Here is a 22,823-nt window from a genome sequence, read left to right as displayed (position 1 = left end):
ACTCTGCGCTGGAGTGTGTGCCGCCCCTCCTTTTTAAATAAAAAAAAAAAATTAAGATAAAAAAATGTATTCAATTATTAAAAAATAATATTTACACTACAATAAAACAAGCCAGAACTCCCCCCACCATAATACAATACAGACATATATCCATAATAAACTACTAGAGAACTATGTTACAATCCTTATTGAGGATACATTCAACACCTGCCCCCTCCTGCAGTGTCTAACCCTCTCTCTCTCCCTCTCCCCCTCTCTCCCTCCCCCGCTCTCCCCCCCTCTCCCTCTCTCCCCCTCTCCCTCTCTCTCCCCCTCTCTCCCCCCCTCCCCCTCTCTCCCCCACTCTCCCCCTCTCCCCCTCCCTCTCCCCCCTCTCTCCCCCCTCTCTCCCCCTCTCTCTCTCCCTCTCTCTCCCCCTCTCTCACCACCTCTCTCCCCCTCTCTCTCCCCCTCTCTCTCCCCCTCTCTACCCCTCTCTCTCCTCCCCTCGCTCCCCCTCTCTCTCCACCCTCTCTCCCCCCCCACTCCTCTGCCTGACAGCCCCAGGGCCAGAGTCTCCCAGCTGGTCCTCCTGCATGACCACCAGCATGCAGCTCGCCAAGGAATGTCTGAAGGAGTCGGAGGAGCCCGAGGAGCCCACCCAGCCCCTGGAGGGTCTCGAGATGTTTGCTCAGACCATAGAGACAGGTACGTGTGGTCAGTTAAACCACCCGCTGGACGGCAGAGGTGTCGGGAGGAACTGGAGATTCTGGCTTCAACCGATGGTAGACACAAAGTGCTGGAGAAACTCAGCGGGTGCAGCAGCATCTATGGAGCGAAGGAAATAGGCAACGTTTCGGGCCGAAACCCTGAAGGGTTTCGGCCCGAAACGTTGCCTATTTCCTTCGCTCCATAGATGCTGCTGCACCCGCTGAGTTTCTCCAGCACTTTGTGTCTACCTTCGATTTTCCAGCATCTGCAGTTCCTTCTTAAACACAAAATGCTGGAGTAACTCAACGGGGCAGGCAGCATCTCTGGAGGGAAGGAATGTGTGACGTTTCGGGCCGAGACCCTTCTTCAGACTGAGGTCAGGGGAGAAGGAGATACATAAATAAGGACGTGGGAGATGGTAACACAGAGAAAAATTGTCTCCTAATTTGAGGAAGGACATCCTTGTGATTGAGGGTTCACGAGATTGATCCCTGGGATGGCGGGACTGTCATCTGAGGAAAGACTGGGCTTGTATTCACTGGAGTTTAGAAGAATGAGGGGGGATCGTATGGAAACATATAAAATTTTAAAAGGACTGGACAAGCTAGATGCAGGAAAAATGTCGGGCGAGCTCAGAACCAGGGGCCACAGTCTGAGAATAAAGGGGAGGCCATTTAAGACTGAGGTGAGAAAAAACTTTTTCACCCAGAGAGTTGTGAATCTGTGGAATTCCCTGCCACAGAGGGCAGTGGAGGCCAAATCACTGGATGGATTTAAGAGAGAGTTAGATAGAGCTCTAGGGGCTAGTGGAGTCAAGGGATATGGGGAGAAGGCAGGCACGGGTTATTGATTGGGGACGATCAGCCACGATCACAAGGAATGGCGGTGCAGGCTCGAAGGGCCGAATGGCCTCCTCCGGCACCTGTTTTCTGTGTTTCTATAAAATGTAGTCAGAGACAATAAGACTGGTGGGAGAACTGGGAAGGGGAAGGGGATGGAGAGAGAGAGAGAGAGAGGGAAAGCAAGGGCTACTTGAAGTTAGAGAGGTCAATGTACATACCGCTGGGGTGTAAGCTGCCCAAGTGATATATGAGAGGCAACTGAACCTTCCTAGAGAGCAGTGCTAAACTGCCATCTATTTCATTGGAGACCCTCGGGCTATCTTTGATCGGACTTTACTGGCTTTATCTTGCACTAAGACAGTGGAGTTTAAGAAGAAGATAGAAACATAGAAACATAGAAAATAGGTGCAGGAGTAGGCCATTCGGCCCTTCGAGCCTGCACCGCCATTCAATATGATCATGGCTGATCATCCAACTCAGTATCCTGTACCTGCCTTCTCTCCATACCCCCTGATCCCTTTAGCCACAAGGGCCACATCTAACTCCCTCTTAAATATAACCAATGAACTGGCCTCAACTACCTTCTGAGGCAGAGAATTCCAGAGATTCACCACTCTCTGTGTGAAAAATGTTTTTCTCGATTAAGTGCTGGAGTAAAGCCCCTGTCCCACTTACGTGTCCTTGGCACGCTAATTACTCGTGGTCACGTTGAGGCGCGACGGTCCCGCGCGACTTCATGCGTCCTCACAGCCGTCTGGAGCACGTGACGTCATTTGAAGATGGACACAAAATGCAGGAGTAACTCAGCGGGACCGGCAGCATCTCTGGAGAGAAGCAATGGGTGATGTTTTTCGGGTCGAGACCCTTCTTCAGTCTGAAAGAAGGGTCTTGACCCGAAACGTCACCCGTTCCTTCTCTCCAGAGACGCTGCCGGTCCGGTCTCGCTGAGTTATTTCAGAGTCGTTGTGGCGTTCTTCGGTGGTACCTGCTTCAGGTCAAAGTGGTCAAAGCCCCTCAGTCAATTTTGCCTTTGTCCCGACAGTGCTGAGGAGGATAAAGGTGACGTTCCTGGACACCATTGTACGAGTGGAGCACACTGCCGACGGCTCTGGTCCTGGCGTGGCCCTGGAGGTGCACATCAAGAGGTGAGTGGCGGCCATCTTCACGCGTGGTAACGCCGTGGCGTAGCGGGTAGAGTCACCGCCTCACAGCGCCGGAGACCCCGGGTTCCATCCCGACTACGGTTGTTGTCTGTACGGAGTTTGCACGTTCTCCCCGTGACCTGCGTGGGTTTCCCCCGAGATCTTCAGTTTCCCCCGAGATCTTCGGTTTCCTCCCACACTCCAAAGATCCGCAGGTTTGCAGGTTAATTGGCTTCGGTGTAAACTTAAAAATTGTCCCTAGTGTGTGTATGATAATGTTAATGTGCGGAGATCGCTGGTCGGCATGGACTCGATGGGCCGAAGGGCCTGTTTCCGCGCTGTATCTCTAAACTAAATTAAACTTATAATAGTCAATTAAGATTGGGCAGCTTACATCCCAGAGGGAGTACAGAGAAGGTTCACCAGACTGATTCCTGGGATGTCAGGACTTTCATATGAAGAAAGACTGGATAGACTCGGCTTGTACTCGCTAGAATTTAGAAGATTGAGGGGGGATCTTATAGAAACTTACAAAATTCTTAAGGGGTTGGACAGGCTAGATGCAGGAAGATTGTTCCCGATGTTGGGGAAGTCCAGAACAAGGGGTCACACAGTTTAAGGATAAGGGGGAAGTCTTTTAGGACCGAGATGAGAAAAACATTTTTCACACAGAGAGTGGTGAATCTGTGGAATTCTCTGCCACAGGAGGTAGTTGAGGCCAGTTCATTGGCTATATTTAAGAGGGAGTTAGATGTGGCTAAAGGGATCAGGGGGTATGGAGAGAAGGCAGGGATGGGATACTGAGTTGGATGATCAGCCATGATCATATTGAATGGCGGTGCAGGCTCGAAGGGCCAAATGGCCTACTCCTGCACCTATTTTCTATGTTTCTATGTCTTGATTTCTCTAACTTCAAGTAATCCTTGCATCCCCTCTCTCTCCGTCCCTCCCCCATCCAACTTGTATTAGTTTCAAGGTCATCTTGTTGAGTCTCATTGTCTGCAACTCATTTTCAACTAGCCCGCAGCTACCAATGGCTTTATTATCGTGACTTTTTTCCATATCTCTCATCCATTTGTACGACATCCCTCGACATATCACCGTCCATATCTCTGGTTTCCCTTTCCCCAGGCTCTCAGGGCCCGAACCCGAAACGTCACGCATTCCTTCTCTCCAGAGGTGCTGCCTGTCTCGCTGAGTTACTCCTGCATTTTATGTGGCTATCTCATAGAAACATTGAAAATAGGTGCAGGAGTAGGTCATTCTCGAGCCAGCACCGCCATTCAATGTGATCATGGCTGATCATCCAGAATCAGTATCCCATCCCTGCCTTCTCCCCATATCCCCTGACTCCGCTATTTTTAAGAGCCCTATCTAGCTCTCTTTTGAAAGCATCCAGAGAACCGGCCTCCACCGCCCTCTGAGGCAGAGAATTCCACAAACTCACCACTCCCTTGATTCTGTTAGTCCTACGAGCTAAATCTAACTCTCTCTTGAAAACATCCAGTGAATTGGCCTCCACTGCCTTCTGTGGCAGAGAATTCCACAGATTCACAACTCTTTGGGTGAAAACGTTTTTCCTCTTCTCAGCCCTAAAGGGCCTGTCCCACTTTCACCACCTCTGCCGAGTTTGCCCTTGACTCATACTCGCAGCCTGGTCGTCACGAGGTCGTAGGAAGGTCGCAGCAGGCCGTGATGCTAGTCGTAGGCAAAGATCCTATAGCAGAGCAAGATAGTCCACTCGACGAAAAACGCGTAGTACGGTCATGGGCAGATTCATGGGTAATTTTCAGCCCCATTTCCGTAACCGGCTTCCGTCTCCGCACCAAAGATCCCGTAGCGGAGCAAAGATACTAGTGCGGAGACGGAAGCCGGTTACGGAAACATCCTCGTAAAAATAAAAGTTATTTGGTAAAAATCTTCTCCTCATTTTCTGAAATATAATTTATTAACACAAACTGTCCCCCCGCAACGTTGATTACACTGCATACAAGTCGGGTCGGGTTACTAAAATGGATGAAAAAAATGCCCACGTTCAGCTCCGTTCCGTACTACACGTCAGCCCATTGCATTTAGAAGGAGTGGTCTATCTTGCTCCGCTATAGGATCTTTGGTCGTAGGTACTCGTGGCATCAAGTAGGCCCGGGGCGTTTTTTCTAACCTGATGAAAGATGTCCACGAGTAAAAAAGGTTGTGAATTAGATCGTGAAAGTGGGACAGGCCCTTCATTGTTAAATATTTCCTCCTTGTATGCAGGGCCGGATTTAGATGAAGAGAGGCCCTAAGCTATTTCACTTGTGAGGCCCCCCCCCCCCCTCCCAATCCCCCACCCCCACGACTAGAGGACCATGACTACCCGACAGTGACAGTGTGACACTTTTAGATCCTACTGTATGTTGTCATTAAACAGTTGGTTTTAAAATACATATTGGATTCACCGCGGAGCGGGCGATGCCTTACCTGGATCGCCGTTTGAAGCTCTGGAGTGTTGGGCCTGCGGCAGGGATGGGGGTTGGGGCTGGAGGAAGGCAGGTGAGTGGACTGAGGCCAAGACGATGTCTGGTGGAGGGGTGGTGGGTGGTCAGGGGGGTATGAGGACTGTAATGTGGGTGGGGGAAGAGCTGGGGTCACATGGTTTGAGGGGGAATGGGGAAGACCTAGTGGAACAGCCACTGAGATTACCAGGGTTAGGGGGGCCTAGCACCAGGACCCAGCGCAGTCAAACCCAGGGGAGTGGGAATCTGCAGCGTGGAAACTTCAGGCCCGGTGCTGAGTCCAGGCTGCAGGTAAGGCGACAGCTGCGGGCTGCTGGAGGGAGGGCGGTGGAGTGGCCAGGGTCAGCGGGCAAAGAGTAGGAGGTCCCGGTGGGCGGATGGTCGGTGAGGCAGTGAGGTGAGTAGGCCCCCCTAGATCTCGAGGCCCTAAGCTTAAGCTTGTCTATCTTATACGTATATCCAGCCCTGCTTGTATGTTCACCCCGTCTCCCCCGTGGTCTTTCTCCACCCCCCAGGCTGGATTACTGTGACGAGGCAGTGAAGGACTCGGTCGGCAGCTCGAGGAAGGAGCCCATCCCCATTGACATCCACCAACCGCCAGCCTTCGTGCACAAGGTGCTGCAACTCTCCGGGATGCTCCTACACTACGAGGATGTCCCAGAGCAGCGTATGGACCCCCCAGCCTCGTCCCCTGTACCACAGGTAAGGACCTTCATACCCCAGGAGTGAGTGGGCAGTCACGGTGGCGCAGAGGTAGAGTTGCTGCCTTGCAGCGCGTACAGCGCCAGAGACCCGGGTTCGAACCCGCCCACGAGCACTGTCAATAGAAACATAGAAACATAGACAATAGGTGCAGGAGTAGGCCATTCGGCCCTTCGAGCCTGCACCGCCATTCAATATGATCATGGCTGATCATCCAACTCAGTATCCTGTACCTGCCTTCTCTCCATCCCTTTAGCCACAAGGGCCACATCTAACTCCCTCTTAAATATAGCCAATAAACTGTGGCCTCAACTACCTTCTGTGGCAGAGAATTCCACAGTTTCACCACTCTCTGTGTAAAAAATGATTTTCTCATCTCGGTCCTAAAAGACTTCCCTCTTATCCTTAAACTGTGACCCCTTGTTCTGGACTTCCCCAACATCGGGAACAATCTTCCTGCATCTAGCCTGTCCAACCCCTTAAGAATTTTGTAAGTTTCTATAAGATCCCCCCTCAATCTTCTAAATTCTAGCGTGTACAAGCCGAGTCATGGCTGTTCATCCAACTCAATATCCTGTAATAGACAATAGACAATAGGTGCAGGAGTCGGCCATTTGGCCCTTCGAGCCAGCACCGCCATTCAATGTGATCATGGCTGATCATCCCCAATCAGTACCCCGTTCCTGCCTTCTCCCCATACTCTGCTATCTTTAAGAGCCCTATCTAGCTCTCTCTTGATAGCATCCACAGCACCCGCCTCCACCGCCCTCTGAAGCAGAGAATTCCACTGTCTGTTTGTCCGTTCTCCCCGTGACCTGCGTGGGATTTCCCCGAGATCTTCTGTTTCCTCCCACACACCAAAGACCCACAGGTTTGCACGTTAATTGGCTTGGTGTGAATCATAAAATGTCCCTTGTGTGTGTGTGTGTAGGATAGTGTTAGCGTGCGGGGATCGCTGGTCGGCGCGGACTCGGTGGGCCGAAGGGCCTGTTTCCGCGCTGCATCAGAGTGAGACCCAGCGCAAATTGGAGGAACAGCACCTCATATTTCGCTTGGGCAGCTCACACCCCAGCGGTATGAACATTGACTTCTCCAACTTATAGCCCTTGCTTTCCCTCTCTCTCCATCCCTCCCCTTCCCAGTTCTCCCACCAGTCTGACTGTCTCCGACTACATTTTATCTCTGTTTGCTTTGTTGTCACCTTCTCCCAGCTAACAACGATCTATTCTACATTTTTCTTAATACGGTCATAAAGAATAGGAGTATAATTAGGCCATTCGGCCCATCAAGTCCATTCCGTCATTCAATCATGGCTGATCTATCTCTCCCTCCTAACCCCATTCTCCTGCCTTCTCCCCATAACCCCTGACACCCGCACTAATCAAGAATCTGGCTATCTCTGCCTTAAAAATATCCATTGATGGCCTACACAGCCCTCTGCGGCAAATAATTCCACAGATTCACCGCCCTCTGACTATAGAAATTTCTCCTCATCTCCGTCCTAAAAGAACGCCCTTTAATTCTGATCTCCATCCCCTTTGTCCTGTTTTCACACCTTACACTTCCTTATCTCTGTATCTCCCGCTCCCTCTGACTCTCAGTCTGAAGATAGACACAAAATGCTGGAGTAACTCAGCAGGATGGGCGGCAGCATCTCCGGAGAGAAGGAACGGGTGACGTTTCCAGTCGAGAAATCTGAAGAAGGGTCTCGACCCGAAACGTTCTCTCTCCGGAGATGTTGCCGTCCGTCCCGCTGAGTTGCCCCGGCGTTGTTTGTGTCGGCGTCCTCCGCGCAAAAGAGAAATAACGGCGACGAGGGAAACTGAAGCGACGATCTCTCTCTCCGCAGCAGACGGAGGAGAACGCCAGCGAGGAATCGGACCGTGCCCCCGGAGCGAGCAGCGGGACTGCGAAGGGCCGAGCGGCCACGGTGCCTCCGCATCTGGTGCAGATCGGCAGCTGCACCGGCTGCCTGGAGATGACGGTGAAACTCAAGCAGAACGATGCGCTACCTGGACCCAAGGTAAGAAATGCTATCAGAACATACTACAAACTTTACCACAATTTCTTGATTACAGTCTAATAACTGAGAAAAAATTAATACTGACATTTTGGGGAAAAAACAGCGATTAAAATGTGGATTAAGTAAGTAAGTAAGTTTATTGGCCAAGTATTCACATACAAGGAATTTGCCTTGGTGCTCCGCCCACAAGTAACAACATGACATACAGTGACAGTTATGAATGACTCAGAAAACACTAAACATTAATAATAATAAAACATTAATGATAAAACACCATTGATCAAGCATGTGAACCAACAAAATACCACAGCAAGGGGAGGCTACAGATTTTTGGCTGTTGAGTAGAGCTACTACTCGTGGATAAAAACGGTTTTTATGTCTGGCTGTGGCAGCTTTGACAGTCCGGAGTCGCCTTCCAGAGGGAAGTGATTCAAAGAGTTTGTGGCCAGGGTGAGAGGGGTCAGAGATGATCTTGCCCGCTCGCTTCCTGGCCCTTGCAGTGTACAGTTCATCAATGGAGGGAAGGTTGCAGCCAATAATCTTCTCTGCTGACCGGACGATTCGCTGCAGCCTCCAGGTGTCGTGCTTGGTGGCCGAGCCAAATCAGACCATGATGGAGATGGTGAGAACGGAAGGTTTATTACGGAAATGACTGAGGCCTTGCACTTGGAAAAAATAAGATTTGTCTTAATTGACAAACCAGAATATTTTTGTTAGAATATGGTCTCCATTTATTGAATTTTTGAAAAAGTAAATTGGTTTAACACAAAATTAAACCTGAGTTTGGGATAGGATGAATAGTTATGCCCCTGTCATAGAAACATAGAAAATAGGTGCAGGAGTAGGCCATTCGGCCCTTCGAGCCTGCACCACCATTCAATATGATCATGGCTGATCATCCAACTCAGTATCCCATACCTGCCTTCTCTCCATACCCCCTGATCCCTTTAGCCACAAGGGCCACATCTAACTCCCTCTTAAATATAGCCAATGAACTGACCTCAACTACCTTCTGTGGCAGAGAATTCCACAGATTCACCACTCTCTGTGTGAAAAATGTTTTCCTCATCTCGGTCCTAAAAGATTTCCCCCTTATCCTTAAACTGTGACCCCTTGTTCTGGACTTTCCCAACATCGGGAACAATCTTCCTGCATCTAGCCTGTCCAACCCCTTAAGAATTTTGTAAGTTTCTATAAGATCCCCCCTCAATCTTCTAAATTCTAGCGAGTACAAGCCGAGTCTATCCATTCTTTCTTCATATGAAAGTCCTGACATCCCAGGAATCAGTCTGGTGAACCTTCTCTGTGCTCCCTCTATGGCAAGAATGTCCTTCCTCAGATTAGGAGACCAAAACTGTACATGTTAGAACTAAAATGAAACTAGCTGGCCAAATATCCGTGGCAGATCGAAGGTAGACAAAAAATGCTGGAGAAACTCAGCGGGTGCAGCATCATCTATGGAGCGAAGGAAATAGGCAACGTTTCGGGCCGAAGATCAGATTCAATCTTTATTGCTATTGTGCAGTGTACAGTACAGAGACAACGAAATGCAGTTAGCATCTCCCTAGAAGAGCGAACATAGAATATGAGCAATAAATATATATACGTACATACAGTCGTAGTAGTGCAATTTTTTGGGGGGAAGGAGTGTCCGGGGGGGGGTGACTGGCAATCACCAAGGTGCAGAGTTAAGCAGTGTAACAGCCGCCGGGAAGAAGCTGTTCCTGGACCTGCTGGTCTGGCAACGGAGAGACCTGTAGCGCCTCCCGGATGGTAGAAGGGTAAACAGTCCATGGTTGGGGTGAGAGCAGTCCTTGACGATGTTGAGCGCCCTTCGCAGACATCGCTTGCTCTGGACAGACTCAATGGAGGGGAGTGAGGAACCAGTGATGCGTTGGGCAGTGAAACGTTGCCTATTTCCTTCGCTCCTGCACCCGCTGAGTTTCTCCAGCATTTTTGTCTACCTTCGATTTTCCAGCATCTGCAGTTCCTTCTTAAACACATATCAGTGGCAGATACACAAAATTGCTGGGGAAACTCAGCGGGTGCAGCAGCATCTATGGAGCGAAGGAAATAGGCGACGTTTCGGGCCGAAACCCTTCTTCAGACATTATCAGTGCGATATCAGTGGCAGATCCCTGTTTCTCTTTGGAACAAGAAAGAAGGATGGGTTTTTGAAAAAGCATCAGCGTTACACTATTTGAGTATTGTCTTTAAATAACGACATTGTTATAACACATTTCACTTTTGTTCCATCCTAAACTGAAGGGCCTGCTCCCGTGTGTTTGAAGTTGTTTCCTTAATGGTTCATCCAATGTTGTACTGCATTTGAACAAGGGAAAGCATTTGAATGGAAGTAGTTAGTGTGAACATCTCTTTCCTTGCTATTCTGTTTTTGAAGAGGGAAAAAAAAAGGGAAAAAAAGCTACACTTATCGCTTTACCTCCCCCCTTGACTCCATCCAAGGGCCCAAGCAGTCTTTCCAGGTGTGGCAGAGGCTCACCTGCACCTCCTTCAACCTCATCTATTGCATCCGCTGCTCTAGGTGTCAGCTGCTCCACATCGGTGAGACCAAGCGTAGGCTTGGCAATCGTTTCGCCCAACACCTCCGCTCGGTCCGCAATAACCAACCTGATCTCCCGGTGGCTCAGCACTTCAACTCCCCATCCCATTCCCAATCCGACCTTTCTGTCCTGGGCCTCCTCCATGGCCAGAGTGAGGACCACCGTAAATTAGAGGAGCAGCACCTCACATTTTGCTTGGGTAGTTTACACCCCAGCGGTATGAACATTGACTTCTCTAATTTCAGTCCTTGCTTTCTCCTCCCCTTCTACACACACTGGTGACAAGGGGTCACACAGTTTAAGGATAAGGGGGAAATCTTTTAGGACCGAGATGAGAAAAACATTTTTCACACAGAGAGTGGTGAATCTCTGGAATTCTCTGCCACAGAAGGTAGTTGAGGCCACAGTCCATTGGCTATATTTAAGAGGGAGTTAGATGTGGCCCTTGTGGCTAAAGGGATCATGGGGTATGGAGAGAAGGCAGGTACAGGATACTGAGTTGGATGATCAGCCATGATCATATTGAATGGTGGTGCAGGCTCGAAGGGCCAAATGGCCTATTTCTGCACTTATTGTCTATGTTTCTATGTTTCTATCCTGTACCTGCCTTCTCTCCATACCCCCTGATCCCTTTAGCCACAAGGGCCACATTTAACTCCGTATTAGTTTCAAGGTCATCTTGTTGAGTATCATTGTCTGCAACTCGTTTTTAACTAGCCCGCAGCTAACAATGTCAGCTCTCCCTCAGCCCACTGTCTCCTCCTCTTCCTTTCTTCTTCCGGCCCCTTGACTTGCTGGCCTTTGCTCGACATGTTCTGACTGTTGTCGCTTCCTCCTTGCAGTTGGAAGTAGACGGGAAGATGGGATCGCTGCACTTGTTCCTCAGCCCTCACCACATCTCCAACCTGGTCGATTTTCTCAGCACCATCAATCTCTCGGGTAAGTGGCTCCGTTTCCCCCGTGCAGATGCTCCCCGCATTACGACGCTTCGACTTGCGATATGTCGTCTTTACGACGGGCAAACGCTGGGCGGAGGCAGCGAGGCGCACGTCACTGACCGCCACGTGGTCGCGGTGCACTAAATGCGTTGTCGACTTGCGATATTTTCGGTTTATCGGAACGTAATCCCATCGTCGGTCGAGGAGCAGCTGGATCCACGTTTCAAAAAGAACGTCAATGCTGCATGGAAATCTCTGCGTAAAGCCCCTGTCCCACATTCCCGAGTTACTCACGAATTCTCCCGAGTTTTCCCCTCGGAGAATGTCCGTAGCGGAGTCCGTAGATATATCGTAGCGGCTCGTAATGCCAGTCGTAGGTACCCGGGGCATCAGGTAAGTCGGGACGTTTTGTCAGCATGTTGAGAAATGTCCACGAGTAAAAACGGTGGCGCAGCGGTACACCTGCTGCCTCACAGAGCCGGAGACCCCGGGTTCGATCCCGACGACGGGTGCTGCCTGTACGGAGTTCGCATGTTCGCCCCGTGACCTCTTGGTGCTCCAGGTTCCTCCCACATTCCAAGGACGTCCACGTTTGTGGGTGAGTTTGTAGTCTCTGACAAAGAGTCTCGATCCAACCACGTCACCTGTTCCTTCTCTCCAGAGATGCTGCCCGTCCCGCTGAGTTACTCCAGAGTTTTGTGTCTATCTTCGGTGTAAACCGGCATCCGTCGGTACTTCCCACGGGTTTGTAGGTTAAATGGCTTTGATAAAATTGTAAATTGTCCCTAATGTGTGGAGGATAGTGCTAGTGCATAGGGTGATCGCTGGCCGGTGCGGACTCGATGGGCCGAAGGGCCTGTTTCCACTCTGTATCTCAAAAGACTAAAATGAAGACCATTGAGCACCCTTCAATGTTGATCGTCAATCTCCCCGCACTCTGATCAACTCCCTCCCCCCATCCTCCAGATTCCAGCACGCACAGGCACGCTGGGGGCCATTTTAACTCGCCCATCCCATACATGCCTTTAGACTTTAGAGATACAGCGCACTAACAGGCCCTTCGTCCCATCGAGACCGCCCCGACCAGCGATCCCCGCAGGCTAGCACAAACCCACACACACTGGGGACAAGTTAACATTCTTACCAAGCTAATTAACCTACAAACCCACACGTGTGGGAGGAAACCGGAGCACCCGGAGAAAAGTCACAGGGAGAACATACAAACTCCGTACAGACAGCACCCGCGGTCGGGATCGAACCCGTGAGGTGGCAACTCTACCGCTGCGCCACACTCTGCTACTCTGTGCCACCCGCTGGTGCCACTGTGCCTCTCACCGCACGTCTGTGTTGCCCTCCTGCGCCATTGTGCTGCCTTCTGCCCCTCTGTACCACCCTCTGTCCCTCTGTGCCGCCCTCCAGAGCCATCGCGCCTCTCACTGCCCCTCTGCCACCCTCTGCCCCTGTGCCACCCTCTGCTCCAAGCCACCCTGCCCGCCTGTGCCACCCTCTGCCCCTCTGTGCCACCCTCTGCTCCTCTGTGCCACCCTCTGCTCCAAGCCCCTCTGCCCATCTGTGCCACCCTCTGCCCCTCTGTGCCACCCTCTGCTCCTCTGTGCCACCCTCTGCTCCAATCCACCCTCTGCCCCTCTGTGCCACCCTCTGCCCCACTGTGCCACCCTCTGCCCCTCTGTGCCACCCTCTGCTCCTCTGTGCCACCCTCTGCTCCAAGCCACCCTGCCTGTCTGTGCCACCCTCTGCCCCTCTGTCCCGCCCTCCAGAGCCATCGTGCCTCTCACTGCCTCTCTGTGTCACCCTCTGCTCCAAACCACCCTGCTCCTCTTTCCCACCCTCCCGCCCCACCGCGCCACCCTCAAGCTCTCGGTCCGGGAGAACTCTCAGCGGTTGTGTACGGATGGCATTGCCGCCACTCACTGTGTCTCCCCCCCCCTCTCTTGTGGCAGAGGTGAGCGGGCTGAGGGAGAAGCTGAGCAAGAGCCGGCCCCTCGACCCCGAGGACTTCAAGCTGATCGAGCAGGACCTCAACAAGCAGCTGCACTCGGGCCGCAGCCTGGCGCGGGCCAAGGCCGAGGAGCTGGACTCACTCGTGGGCCCCGAGACGGCAGGTAAGGGGCGTCTGGGGACCACGACCGGGTTGTGGGTCGGTCGGCAAAAGCACCGGGGCAGCGGGGGGGGGAGGGGGGTGGGGGGTTGCCAGGTTTTCCCGACCTATCCCGCCAAATCCGATCGCTGATTCCATGGCACCTTACTGCCGGATGTACGGAGGTTACAGTGACATCTATTTCCATTTACACCTCAGTCACTGTACATAAGCACGGATTCATAGGAACAGAGTTCAGCCATTCGGCCCATCAAGTCTACTCCGCCATTCAATCGTGGCTGATCTATCTCTCCCTCCTAACCCCATTCTCCTGCCTTCTCCCCATAACCCCTGACACCCGCACTAATCAAGAATCTATCTATCTCCGTCGTATATATATCCACTAACTTGTGGCCTCCACAACCTTCTGAGGCAATTAATTCCACAGATTCACCACCCTTTGACTAAAGAAATTCCTCTCCCTCTCCTTTAACGTCCTTTAATTCTGAGGCTGTGTCCTCTAGTCCTAGACTCTCCCACTAGTGCAAACATCCTCTCCACATCCACTCTATCCAGGCCTTTCACTATTCGTTACGTTTCTTTGAGGACCTTGTAAACCTACGCTGCACTCCCTCAAGCAAGAATGTCCTTCCTCAAATTAGGGGTCGTTTAGTTTATTGTCCCGTGTACCGAGGTACAGTGAAAAGCTTTTTTGTTGCGTGCTATCCAGTCAGCGGAAAGACAATACATGATTACAATCGAGCCGCCCACAGTGTACAGATACAGGATAAATGGAATAACGGCTGGTGTAAGCTATAACTTGGAAGTCCAATAGATGAGTTTGGTTTATTGTCACATGTACTGAGGTACAGTGCAAACGCGTTTTTGTTGCGTGCCATCCAGTCAGCGGAGAGACCAGCTCTCTGGCGCTGTGAGGCGGCAAGGGTCTTCCCCTCATGGTCCACTCTGTTCCTCTCCCCAGCCCCCTCCGACATGTTCTTCTCCATGGCCCCCATGACCAGCAGTGTCACCTCCGTGCAGTCGGGCAGCGAGCTCTCCGATGTGGATCTGGACGGCTCCATGTGCAGCGATCGCAGCGCCTCCCCGCTACAGCCCCCCTCAATGGGCACAGGGGTGAGTAGACCGCGGATGGGGGGGGGAGAGAGGGGGGGAGGGAGCGGAGGGGTCAGAAGGAGAGGGAGGAGGGGGGAGTGGGGGAGTGGTGAGAGGGAGAGGGGGGAGAGGTGAGAGGGGTGAGGGTCAGATGGGTGAGAGGGAGAGGGGGGGAGCGGGAGAGGAGGGAGGGGGAGAGAAAGGGGGGAGGGGTGAGATGGAGAGGGGGAGGGGCGAGGGGGGGGGCGGGAGAAGGGGGGAGCGGGGGAGGGGTGAGATGGAGAGGGGGGGAGTGGGAGGGGTGAAATGGAGAGGGGGGAGCGGGGGAGGGGTGAGGGGGAGCGAGGGAGAGGGAGGGGGGGAGCGTAGAAATCTTATCAGGATGAGTCACAGCACGTGTAGGAAAGAACCGGCAGATGCTGGTTTAAATATAGAAACATATGCAATTCTTAAAGGATTGGACAGGCTAGATGCAGGAAAAATGTTCCTCGTGTTGGGGGGGAGTCCAGAACCAGGGGTCACACACAGTTTAAGAATAAGGGGACGGACATTTAGGACTGAGATGAGGAAAACCTTTTTCACCCAGAGAGTTGTGAATCTGTGAATTCTCTGCCACAGAAGGCAGTGGAGGCCGATTCACTGGATGTTTTCAAGAGAGAGTTAGATTTAGCTCTTAGGGCTAACGGAATCAAGGGATATGGGGAGAAAGCAGGAACAGGATACTGATTGTGGATGATCAGCCATGATCATATGGAATGGCGGTGCTGGCTCGAAGGGCCGAATGGCCTACTCCTCCACCTATTTTTCTATGTTTCTATGTATCTAAATCGAAGATAGACACGAAATGCTGGAGTAACTCAGCGGGACAGGCAGCATCTCTGGAGAGAAGGAATGGGTGATGTTTCGGGTTGACCACAGTCTGAGACGCTGCCTGTCCCGCTGAGTTACTCCAGCATTTTGTGTCTATTTGTGTCGCTGCACGGTTTGGGAACAGCTCCGTCCAAGGACGCAAGGAATTACAGCAAATTGTGAACAGTTGCAGCCCAGACCATCACACACACAAACCAACCTCCCTTCCATCGACTCCATCTACACCTCACGCTGCCTCGGCAAGGCCAGCAGCATCATCAAGGACCAGTCTCACCCCGGTCACTCCCTCTTCTCCCCTCTCCCATCGGGCAAGAGGTACAGAAGTGTGAAAACGCACACACACACCTCCAGATTCAGGGACAGTTTCTTCCCGGCTGTTATCAGGCGACTGAATCATCCTACCACAACCAGAGAGCAGTGCTGAACTACTATCTACCTCATTGGTGACCCTCGGACTATCCTTGATCGGACTTTGCTGGCTTTACCTTGCACTAAACGCTATTCCCTTACCATGTATCTGTACACTGTAAATGGCTCGATTGTAATCATGTATTGTCCTTCTGCTGACTGGTTAGCACGCAACAAAAGCTTTTCACTGTACCTCGGTACATGTGACGGTAAACTACACTGAACTGAGTGAGGGGGGGCAGGGGGAACCTCTGAGATTCTCTCTCCCCCCTTTCCTGCTCCTCACTACCCGTTGGTTTGTTGTGGTCCGGGCGGCACGGTGGTGCAGCGGGTAGAGCTGCTGCCTCACGGCGCCAGGGACCCGGGTTCCATCCCGACTACGGTTGCTGTCAGTACAGAGTTTGCACGTTGTCCCCGTGACCTGCGTGGGTTTTCTCCTAGATCTTCGGTTTCCTCCCACACTCCAAAGATGTACAGGTTTGAAGGTGAATTGGCTTGGTATAAGTGTAAATTGTCCTTAGTGTGTGTAGGATAGTGTTAGTGTGCGGGGATCGCTGGTCGGGACGGACTCGGTGGGCCGAAGGGCCTGTTTCTGCGCTGTATCTCTAAACTACACTACACCTCTGTAAGATCACCCCTCATCCTCCTGCGCTCCAAGGAATAGAGTCCCAGCCTGCTCAACCTCCCCCTATAGCTCACACCCTCGAGTCCTGGCAACAGTGTCAGTGTTGGCCAGACACAAGGAGGAGGTTATGACACTGGGGCAACGCTGTGGCGGGAAGGTCTCTAGAGAGAGAGGTTGGTCGTGTGCAGTTCCCAGGGCCGTCACTCTAACGGGCTTCTCTTCTCACAGCTTGCGATGGGCTCCCCCCGCCAGCACGGCAGCTCCTTCTTCCCCTCCACCCTCCCCAACCTGCAGGGCATCAACAGGCAGCAAGGTGAGTGCGTGCGGCTGAGGGGGGTGGGGGGGAGAGGGAGCGGTAGGGAGAAGGGGTGTCCATCGCTATAACCGCCGCCCCGTTCCCTCAGGGCTAGGAGACGTGGGGAGAGGGGAGGAGAGGGGGGAGGGAGAGGGGAGCAGTGGGGGGGGGGGGGGGGCGCCCATCACTTAACCCGCAGACCTGTTCCCTCAGGGTTGGGAGAGGGGAGGGGGAGGGGGATGGAAGGTGGGACGGATTGGAAGGGGAGGGGAGAGGAGTTGAGATGTAAAGGGTGGGTGGGGAGGGGAGGTGGGAATGTGGGGGGAGGGAGGTGAGGAGGGGGTGAGTAGGTGGGGAGGGGGGAGGTGAGATGGTGGGAGTAGGGGATGGAAGGGGAACGAGTCCCTACCGCTAAACCTGCCCCCCCCCCCCCCCACTCTCCCCTCTGTTCCCTCTCACCCTAGGCAGGGCGCAGCAGCCCCCGCCCATGGAGGGGGTGAAGATGGACGTGCTGCTGAAGCTGAGCCTGGGGGGCCTGACCGCCACCGTGCTGCACCTGGAGCCGCTGCCGGGGGGCCCCACGGCGGAGCCTGCACCCAGCGGGGCCAACCTCCACACTGGGGCCAACCTCCATGCTGGGGCCCCCCTCCACGCCACAGCCCGGCACTACTACACGGAGCTGGCCTACTTCAAGGACAGCATCTTCACCGACAGAGACTTCAGCCACTTGAGGGCCCACTTCGAGAAGGCCTGTCCACAGAGTAACCTGAGGTACATGAGTCAACACACTGTCTCACGGCTCAGAGTCCAAACCTTCACAAGTTCTAGGAAGCAGGGACTGCAAATACTGGTTTACACCGAAGATAGACCCAAAAGTTGCGGAGTAACTCAGCGGGACAGGCAGCGCCCGTGGGGAGAAGGAATGGGCGGCGTTTTGGGTCGAGTCCTAGACGATATAGATATTTCACAGATCACCACCCTCTAACAAGATAAATTCCTCCTCATTCCTTCCTAAAGGTACATACATCCTGTTATTCTTGAGGCTGTGACCTCTGGTCCTAGACTCTCCCACTAGTGGAAACATCCTCTCCACATCCACTCTATCCAGGCCTTTCACTATTCTGTTCAAGAAGGAACTGCAGATGCTGGAAAATCAAAGGCTCCCTTCTCCCCGCTACCCCCTATCAGTCTGAAGAAGGGTTAGAAACATAGAAACATAGAAATTAGGTGCAGGTGTAGGCCATTCGGCCCTTCGAGCCTGCACCGCCATTCAATATGATCATGGCTGATCATCCAACTCAGTATCCCGTACCTGCCTTCTCTCCATACCCTCTGATCCCCTTAGCCACAAGGGCCACATCTAACTCCCTCTTAAATATAGCCAATGAACTGGCCTCGACTACCCTCTGTGGCAGGGAGTTCCAGAGATTCACCACTCTCTGTGTGAAAAAAGTTCTTCTCATCTCGATTTTAAAGGATTTCCCCCTTATCCTTAAGCTGTGGCCCCTTGTCCTGGACTTCCCCAACATCGGGAACAATCTTCCTGCATCTAGCCTGTCCAACCCCTTAAGAATTTTGTAAGTTTCTATAAGATCCCCTCTCAATCTCCTAAATTCTAGAGAGTATAAACCAAGTCTATCCAGTCTTTCTTCATAAGACAGTCCTGACATCCCAGGAATCAGTCTGGTGAACCTTCTCTGCACTCCCTCTATGGCAATAATGTCCTTCCTCAGATTTGGAGACCAAAACTGTACGCAATACTCCAGGTGTGGTCTCACCAAGACCCTGTACAACTGCAGTAGAACCTCCCTGCTCCTATACTCAAATCCTTTTGCTATGAAAGCTAACATACCATTCGCTTTCTTCACTGCCTGCTGCACCTGCATGCCCACTTTCAATGACTGGTGTACCATGACACCCAGGTCTCGCTGCATCTCCCCTTTTCCTAGTCGGCCACCATTTAGATAATAGGCCCGAAACGTTGCCTATTTCCTTCGCTCCATAGATGCTGCTGCACCCGCTGAGTTTCTCCAGCTTTTTTGTGTACTTTCACTATTCTGTATGTTTCAATGAGGTCCCCATCCTCTCATCCTTCTAAACTCCAGCGAGTACAGGCCCAGTGCCGACAAATGCTCATCATAGGTTAACCCACTCATTCCTGGGATCATTCTCAGAATTTCTTCTGCACCCTCTCCAGAGCCAGCATATCCTCCCTCAGTCGGGTTGCCAACTGTCCCGTATTAGCCGGGACATCCCGTATATTTTAATTTAAAAAAAGGTTAAAAAAAACCCAGAATGAACAAATTTACTCCCTGGGTAGGTGAAATGTACCCCCTGGGTAGGCGAAATATACCCCCTGGGTAGGCGAAATGTACCCCCTGGGTAGGTGAAATGTACCCCCTGGGTAGGTGAAATGTACCCCCTGGGTAGGTGAAATGTACCCCCTGGGTAGGTGAAATGTACCCCCTGGGTACATTTCGTGGAAGAAGGACAAGCTGCAGGTTTCATTTCAAATCCTAAAGGACTGCTGGCGTCATTACCAGAACACTGTTAAAGAGGCCAAAAGAGAATACCTGTCAAACATTATTGTGTCTAAGCGTCACGACCCACGTGTGTTATTTAAAACCATTGACTCTGTTCTTAATGCCCCCACGGCCTGTCTGTTTGGAAGCATCCTCTGAAATGTGCAATGACTTCCTGCACTTTTTCATTAATAAGGTTGTTACCATAAGGGCTCTCATTTCAGCTCCTGCCTCTGACCCCTCTGTTTCTGTCCCATGCTTGGTGGTATTTGATAAGTTTGTGCCTGTGACATTGTCGCTTTTAGAGGATGTGGTTAGCCATATTAAGCCATCGGGTTCCCCTTGTGATGCTGTCCCTCCTCATCTTTTTAAAGAGGTTTTCCCCAGTATAGGGCAGTCGGTTCTTGCCATTATCAACAGCAGCTTGTGTTCTGGAGTTGTCCCCGTAAGTTTTAAACATGCAGTAGTGCAACCCCTGCTTAAGAAACCTGGCCTGGATCAAACTGTTCTGGCCAATTTTAGACCCATCTCCAAGTTGCCTTTTATTTCTAAAATCTTGGAGAAAGTTGTTTATGCTCAGCTAAAACTCTTCTTGGACGAGCATAATATTCGGGAGGTTTTCCAGTCTGGGTTTAAAACTATGCATAGCACAGAGTCAGCTTTGCTAAGGGTCTTTAATGACATTCTCCTAGATAATGATTCTGGTGATTATGTGGTTCTTGTCCTGCTGGACCTATCTGCCGCCTTTGATACAGTGGACCATGGTATCTTAGTATCTCGGTTACAGCACCTAGTGGGCATTTGTGGCAGTGCCCTGGAATGGTTCAGGTCTTATCTGGCAGACAGAACTATGTGTGTAAGCCTTGCTGGTTTTGAATCCTCCTCCGCTCCTCTGTCATATGGGGTTCCACAGGGCTCAATTTTAGGGCCCCTGCTTTTCTCACTGTACTTACTTCCTCTGGGTTCCATTCTTCGAAAGCATGGCATCTCTTTTCATTGTTATGCTGATGATAGTCAGATATATGTGCCGCTGAGGAAGGAAGATGCTTTCTCAGTCAAACCACTTCTGTTATGTCTTGATGACATTAAATCCTGGATGGCCCTAAACTTTCTAGGATTTAATGAAAAGAAGACAGAGGTGATAGTGTTTGGTCCCAATGGCTCCCGTGAACCTCCCCCTGTTGACTTGGGTCCCTTGGCACTGTATGTGAAGCCAACAGTTTTAAACTTGGGTTTTAAGATGGACAGTGATTTTAAATTAGATCGTCAAATAGGCGCGGTAGTTAAGTCCAGCTTCTTTCATTTAAGGCAGCTGGCAAAGGTGAAGCCCATTCTTGAGCGGCAGCATTTTGAAACAGTAATCCATGCCTTCATCACGTCTAGGCTGGATTACTGTAACGCACTCTATTTTGGAGTTACACGATCTTCCCTTGCACGTCTCCAGTTGGTTCAGAATGCTGCTGCTCGCCCTTTAACTGGAACACGTAAGAGGGAGCACACAACGCCTATTCTGGCCTCCCTCCACGGGCTGCCGGTGTACTTTAGAGTCCATTTTAAGATTATTTTATTTGTTTTTAAATCTTTAAATGGCCTCGCCCCGCCTTACCTCTCTGAGCTGCTTCATCCCTACGTTCCTGCTCGGTGCCTCAGGTCAGCTGATCAGCTGCTCCTGGAGGTACCGAGGTCTAAGCGGAAGCTCAGAGGGGATAGAGCCTTCTCTGTTGCTGCTCCGGCACTCTGGAACACTCTGCCGTTGCACATCAGACAGGCCCCCTCACTGTCCATCTTCAAAACCAATCTTAAAACCCTTTTCTATTCCTTGGCTTTTGACCCTGCATGAGACTTTGCTCCTGTTTTAGTGTTTTTAATGTTTTTGATTGTTTTTACTCTCTTTTTTAATGTGTTTATTGTCTTGTAATAATGTTTTGTTCATGATTAGTCATGCACAGCACTTTGTTGCAACAGTGGTTGTTTTTAAAGTGCTCTATAAATAAAGTTATTATTATTATTAAATTTGCCCCAGGTTGGGAACTCTTGGTTTTGAGATGCAGAGCGAAAACAGTCCCTTCGGCCCACCGTGTCCGCGCAGGTGGGCCAGTATATTTGATCTAGTTTAGTTTAGTTTAGAGATAGAGCTCGGAAACAGGCTCTTCGACCCACCAAGATAGACAATCTTCGGGTCATTCCCACACTAATCTACACACACCAGGGATAATCTACATTCATACCGGAACCAATTAGCTTACAAACTTAGAGAGTCAAAGAGTGATACAGCGTGGAAACAGGCCCTTCGGCCCAACTTGCCCACATCGGCCAACATGCCCCAGCTACACTAGTCCCACCTGCCTGTGTTTGGTCCATATCCCTCCAAACCTGTCCTATCCATGTATCTTTTGGACGACAGATGGCACAATGGGCTAAGTGTTCGGCTGACAACCGGAAGGTAGCCGGTTCGAATCCCGCTTGGAGTGCATACTGTCGTTGTGTCCTTGGGCAAGACACTTCACCCACCTTTGCCTGTGTGTGAATGTGTGTGAGTGATTGGTGGTGGTCGGAGGGGCCGTAGGCGCAGATTGGCAGCCACGCTTCCGTCAGTCTGCCCCAGGGCAGCTGTGGCTACAGAAGTAGCTTACCACCACCGAGTGTGACTGAGGAGTGAATGAATAATGCGATGTAAAGCGCCTTGAGTATTAGAAAGGCGCTATATAAATCCCATCCATTATTATTATTATTATCTGTCTAACTGTTTCATAAACGTTGGGATAGTCCCAGCCTCAACTACCTCCTCTGGCAGCTCGTTCCATACACCCACCCAAAAAAGTGACCCCTAGGACCTTTTATCCCTAACCTTAAACCTATGTCCTCTGGTCCTCAATTCCCCCCCACTCTGGGCAAGAGAGTCTGCCCGTCTGCCCGATCTATTCCACTCATGAACTTAGACTCAATCCTGGATCTCCGAACCTGCACGTCTTTGGAGTGTGGGGAGGAAGTTTTCCAAGTGCAACGATCCCGTCTTCCTGGAAGGAGGAAGGCACAGCAGTCAGAACATATCAAACATAGATAGCGTGCAAAACAGAGCCCTAGTGAGACCACACCTGGAGTATTGTGTGCAGTTTTGGTCCCCTAATTTGAGGAAGGACATTCTTTTTTTTTTTTTTTAAATTTATTTATTAGAAGTAGACATATTATAAAATGTAGTTACATATTATAGTAAAAAAAACTTTTCATATACATCAGTCATACATTATTAAAATTTTCCATTATCAATTACTTCTGCTTCTAGTATTTTTATTTTTTATAGAAAGCGAGAAAAAGAGAGGGTAGAAAGTTACAAATAAAAAAGAAAGCAAAAAAACCCCCAAAAAACAACACAACAGAAAAACAAGGGAGGTGGAATGGGTTACCTGTAATACATCAATGGAGATAGGTTCGTAGGTTATAAAGTATAGAGTATAGTTTTTCATCTGTTCCTGATTTCAAGTTTCAGCTGGGTCCT

The 22,823-nt window shown here is 51.0% G+C and overlaps 1 protein-coding gene across 1 annotated transcript in view; it reads left to right on the top strand.

Annotated features, from left to right (window-relative positions):
* Positions 1-22,823, top strand: part of atg2a (autophagy related 2A) — a 58,074-nt gene that overhangs the window by 16,802 nt on the left and 18,449 nt on the right. The window contains exons 3-11 of the mRNA XM_033015214.1: positions 541-687; positions 2,575-2,677; positions 5,685-5,871; positions 7,721-7,894; positions 11,301-11,397; positions 13,358-13,519; positions 14,477-14,628; positions 16,739-16,823; positions 17,270-17,576. Of these exons, the coding sequence (XP_032871105.1) occupies positions 541-687; positions 2,575-2,677; positions 5,685-5,871; positions 7,721-7,894; positions 11,301-11,397; positions 13,358-13,519; positions 14,477-14,628; positions 16,739-16,823; positions 17,270-17,576 (1,414 nt within the window). The remainder of the gene's footprint in view (positions 1-540; positions 688-2,574; positions 2,678-5,684; positions 5,872-7,720; positions 7,895-11,300; positions 11,398-13,357; positions 13,520-14,476; positions 14,629-16,738; positions 16,824-17,269; positions 17,577-22,823) is intronic.

This window comes from Amblyraja radiata, chromosome 45 (assembly GCF_010909765.2).
Source record: "Amblyraja radiata isolate CabotCenter1 chromosome 45, sAmbRad1.1.pri, whole genome shotgun sequence".
NCBI classification, from domain to species: Eukaryota; Metazoa; Chordata; class Chondrichthyes; order Rajiformes; family Rajidae; genus Amblyraja; species Amblyraja radiata.
The sequence above is the reverse complement of the archived record's forward strand: the minus strand, read 5'-3'. Positions and strand labels throughout refer to the sequence as shown.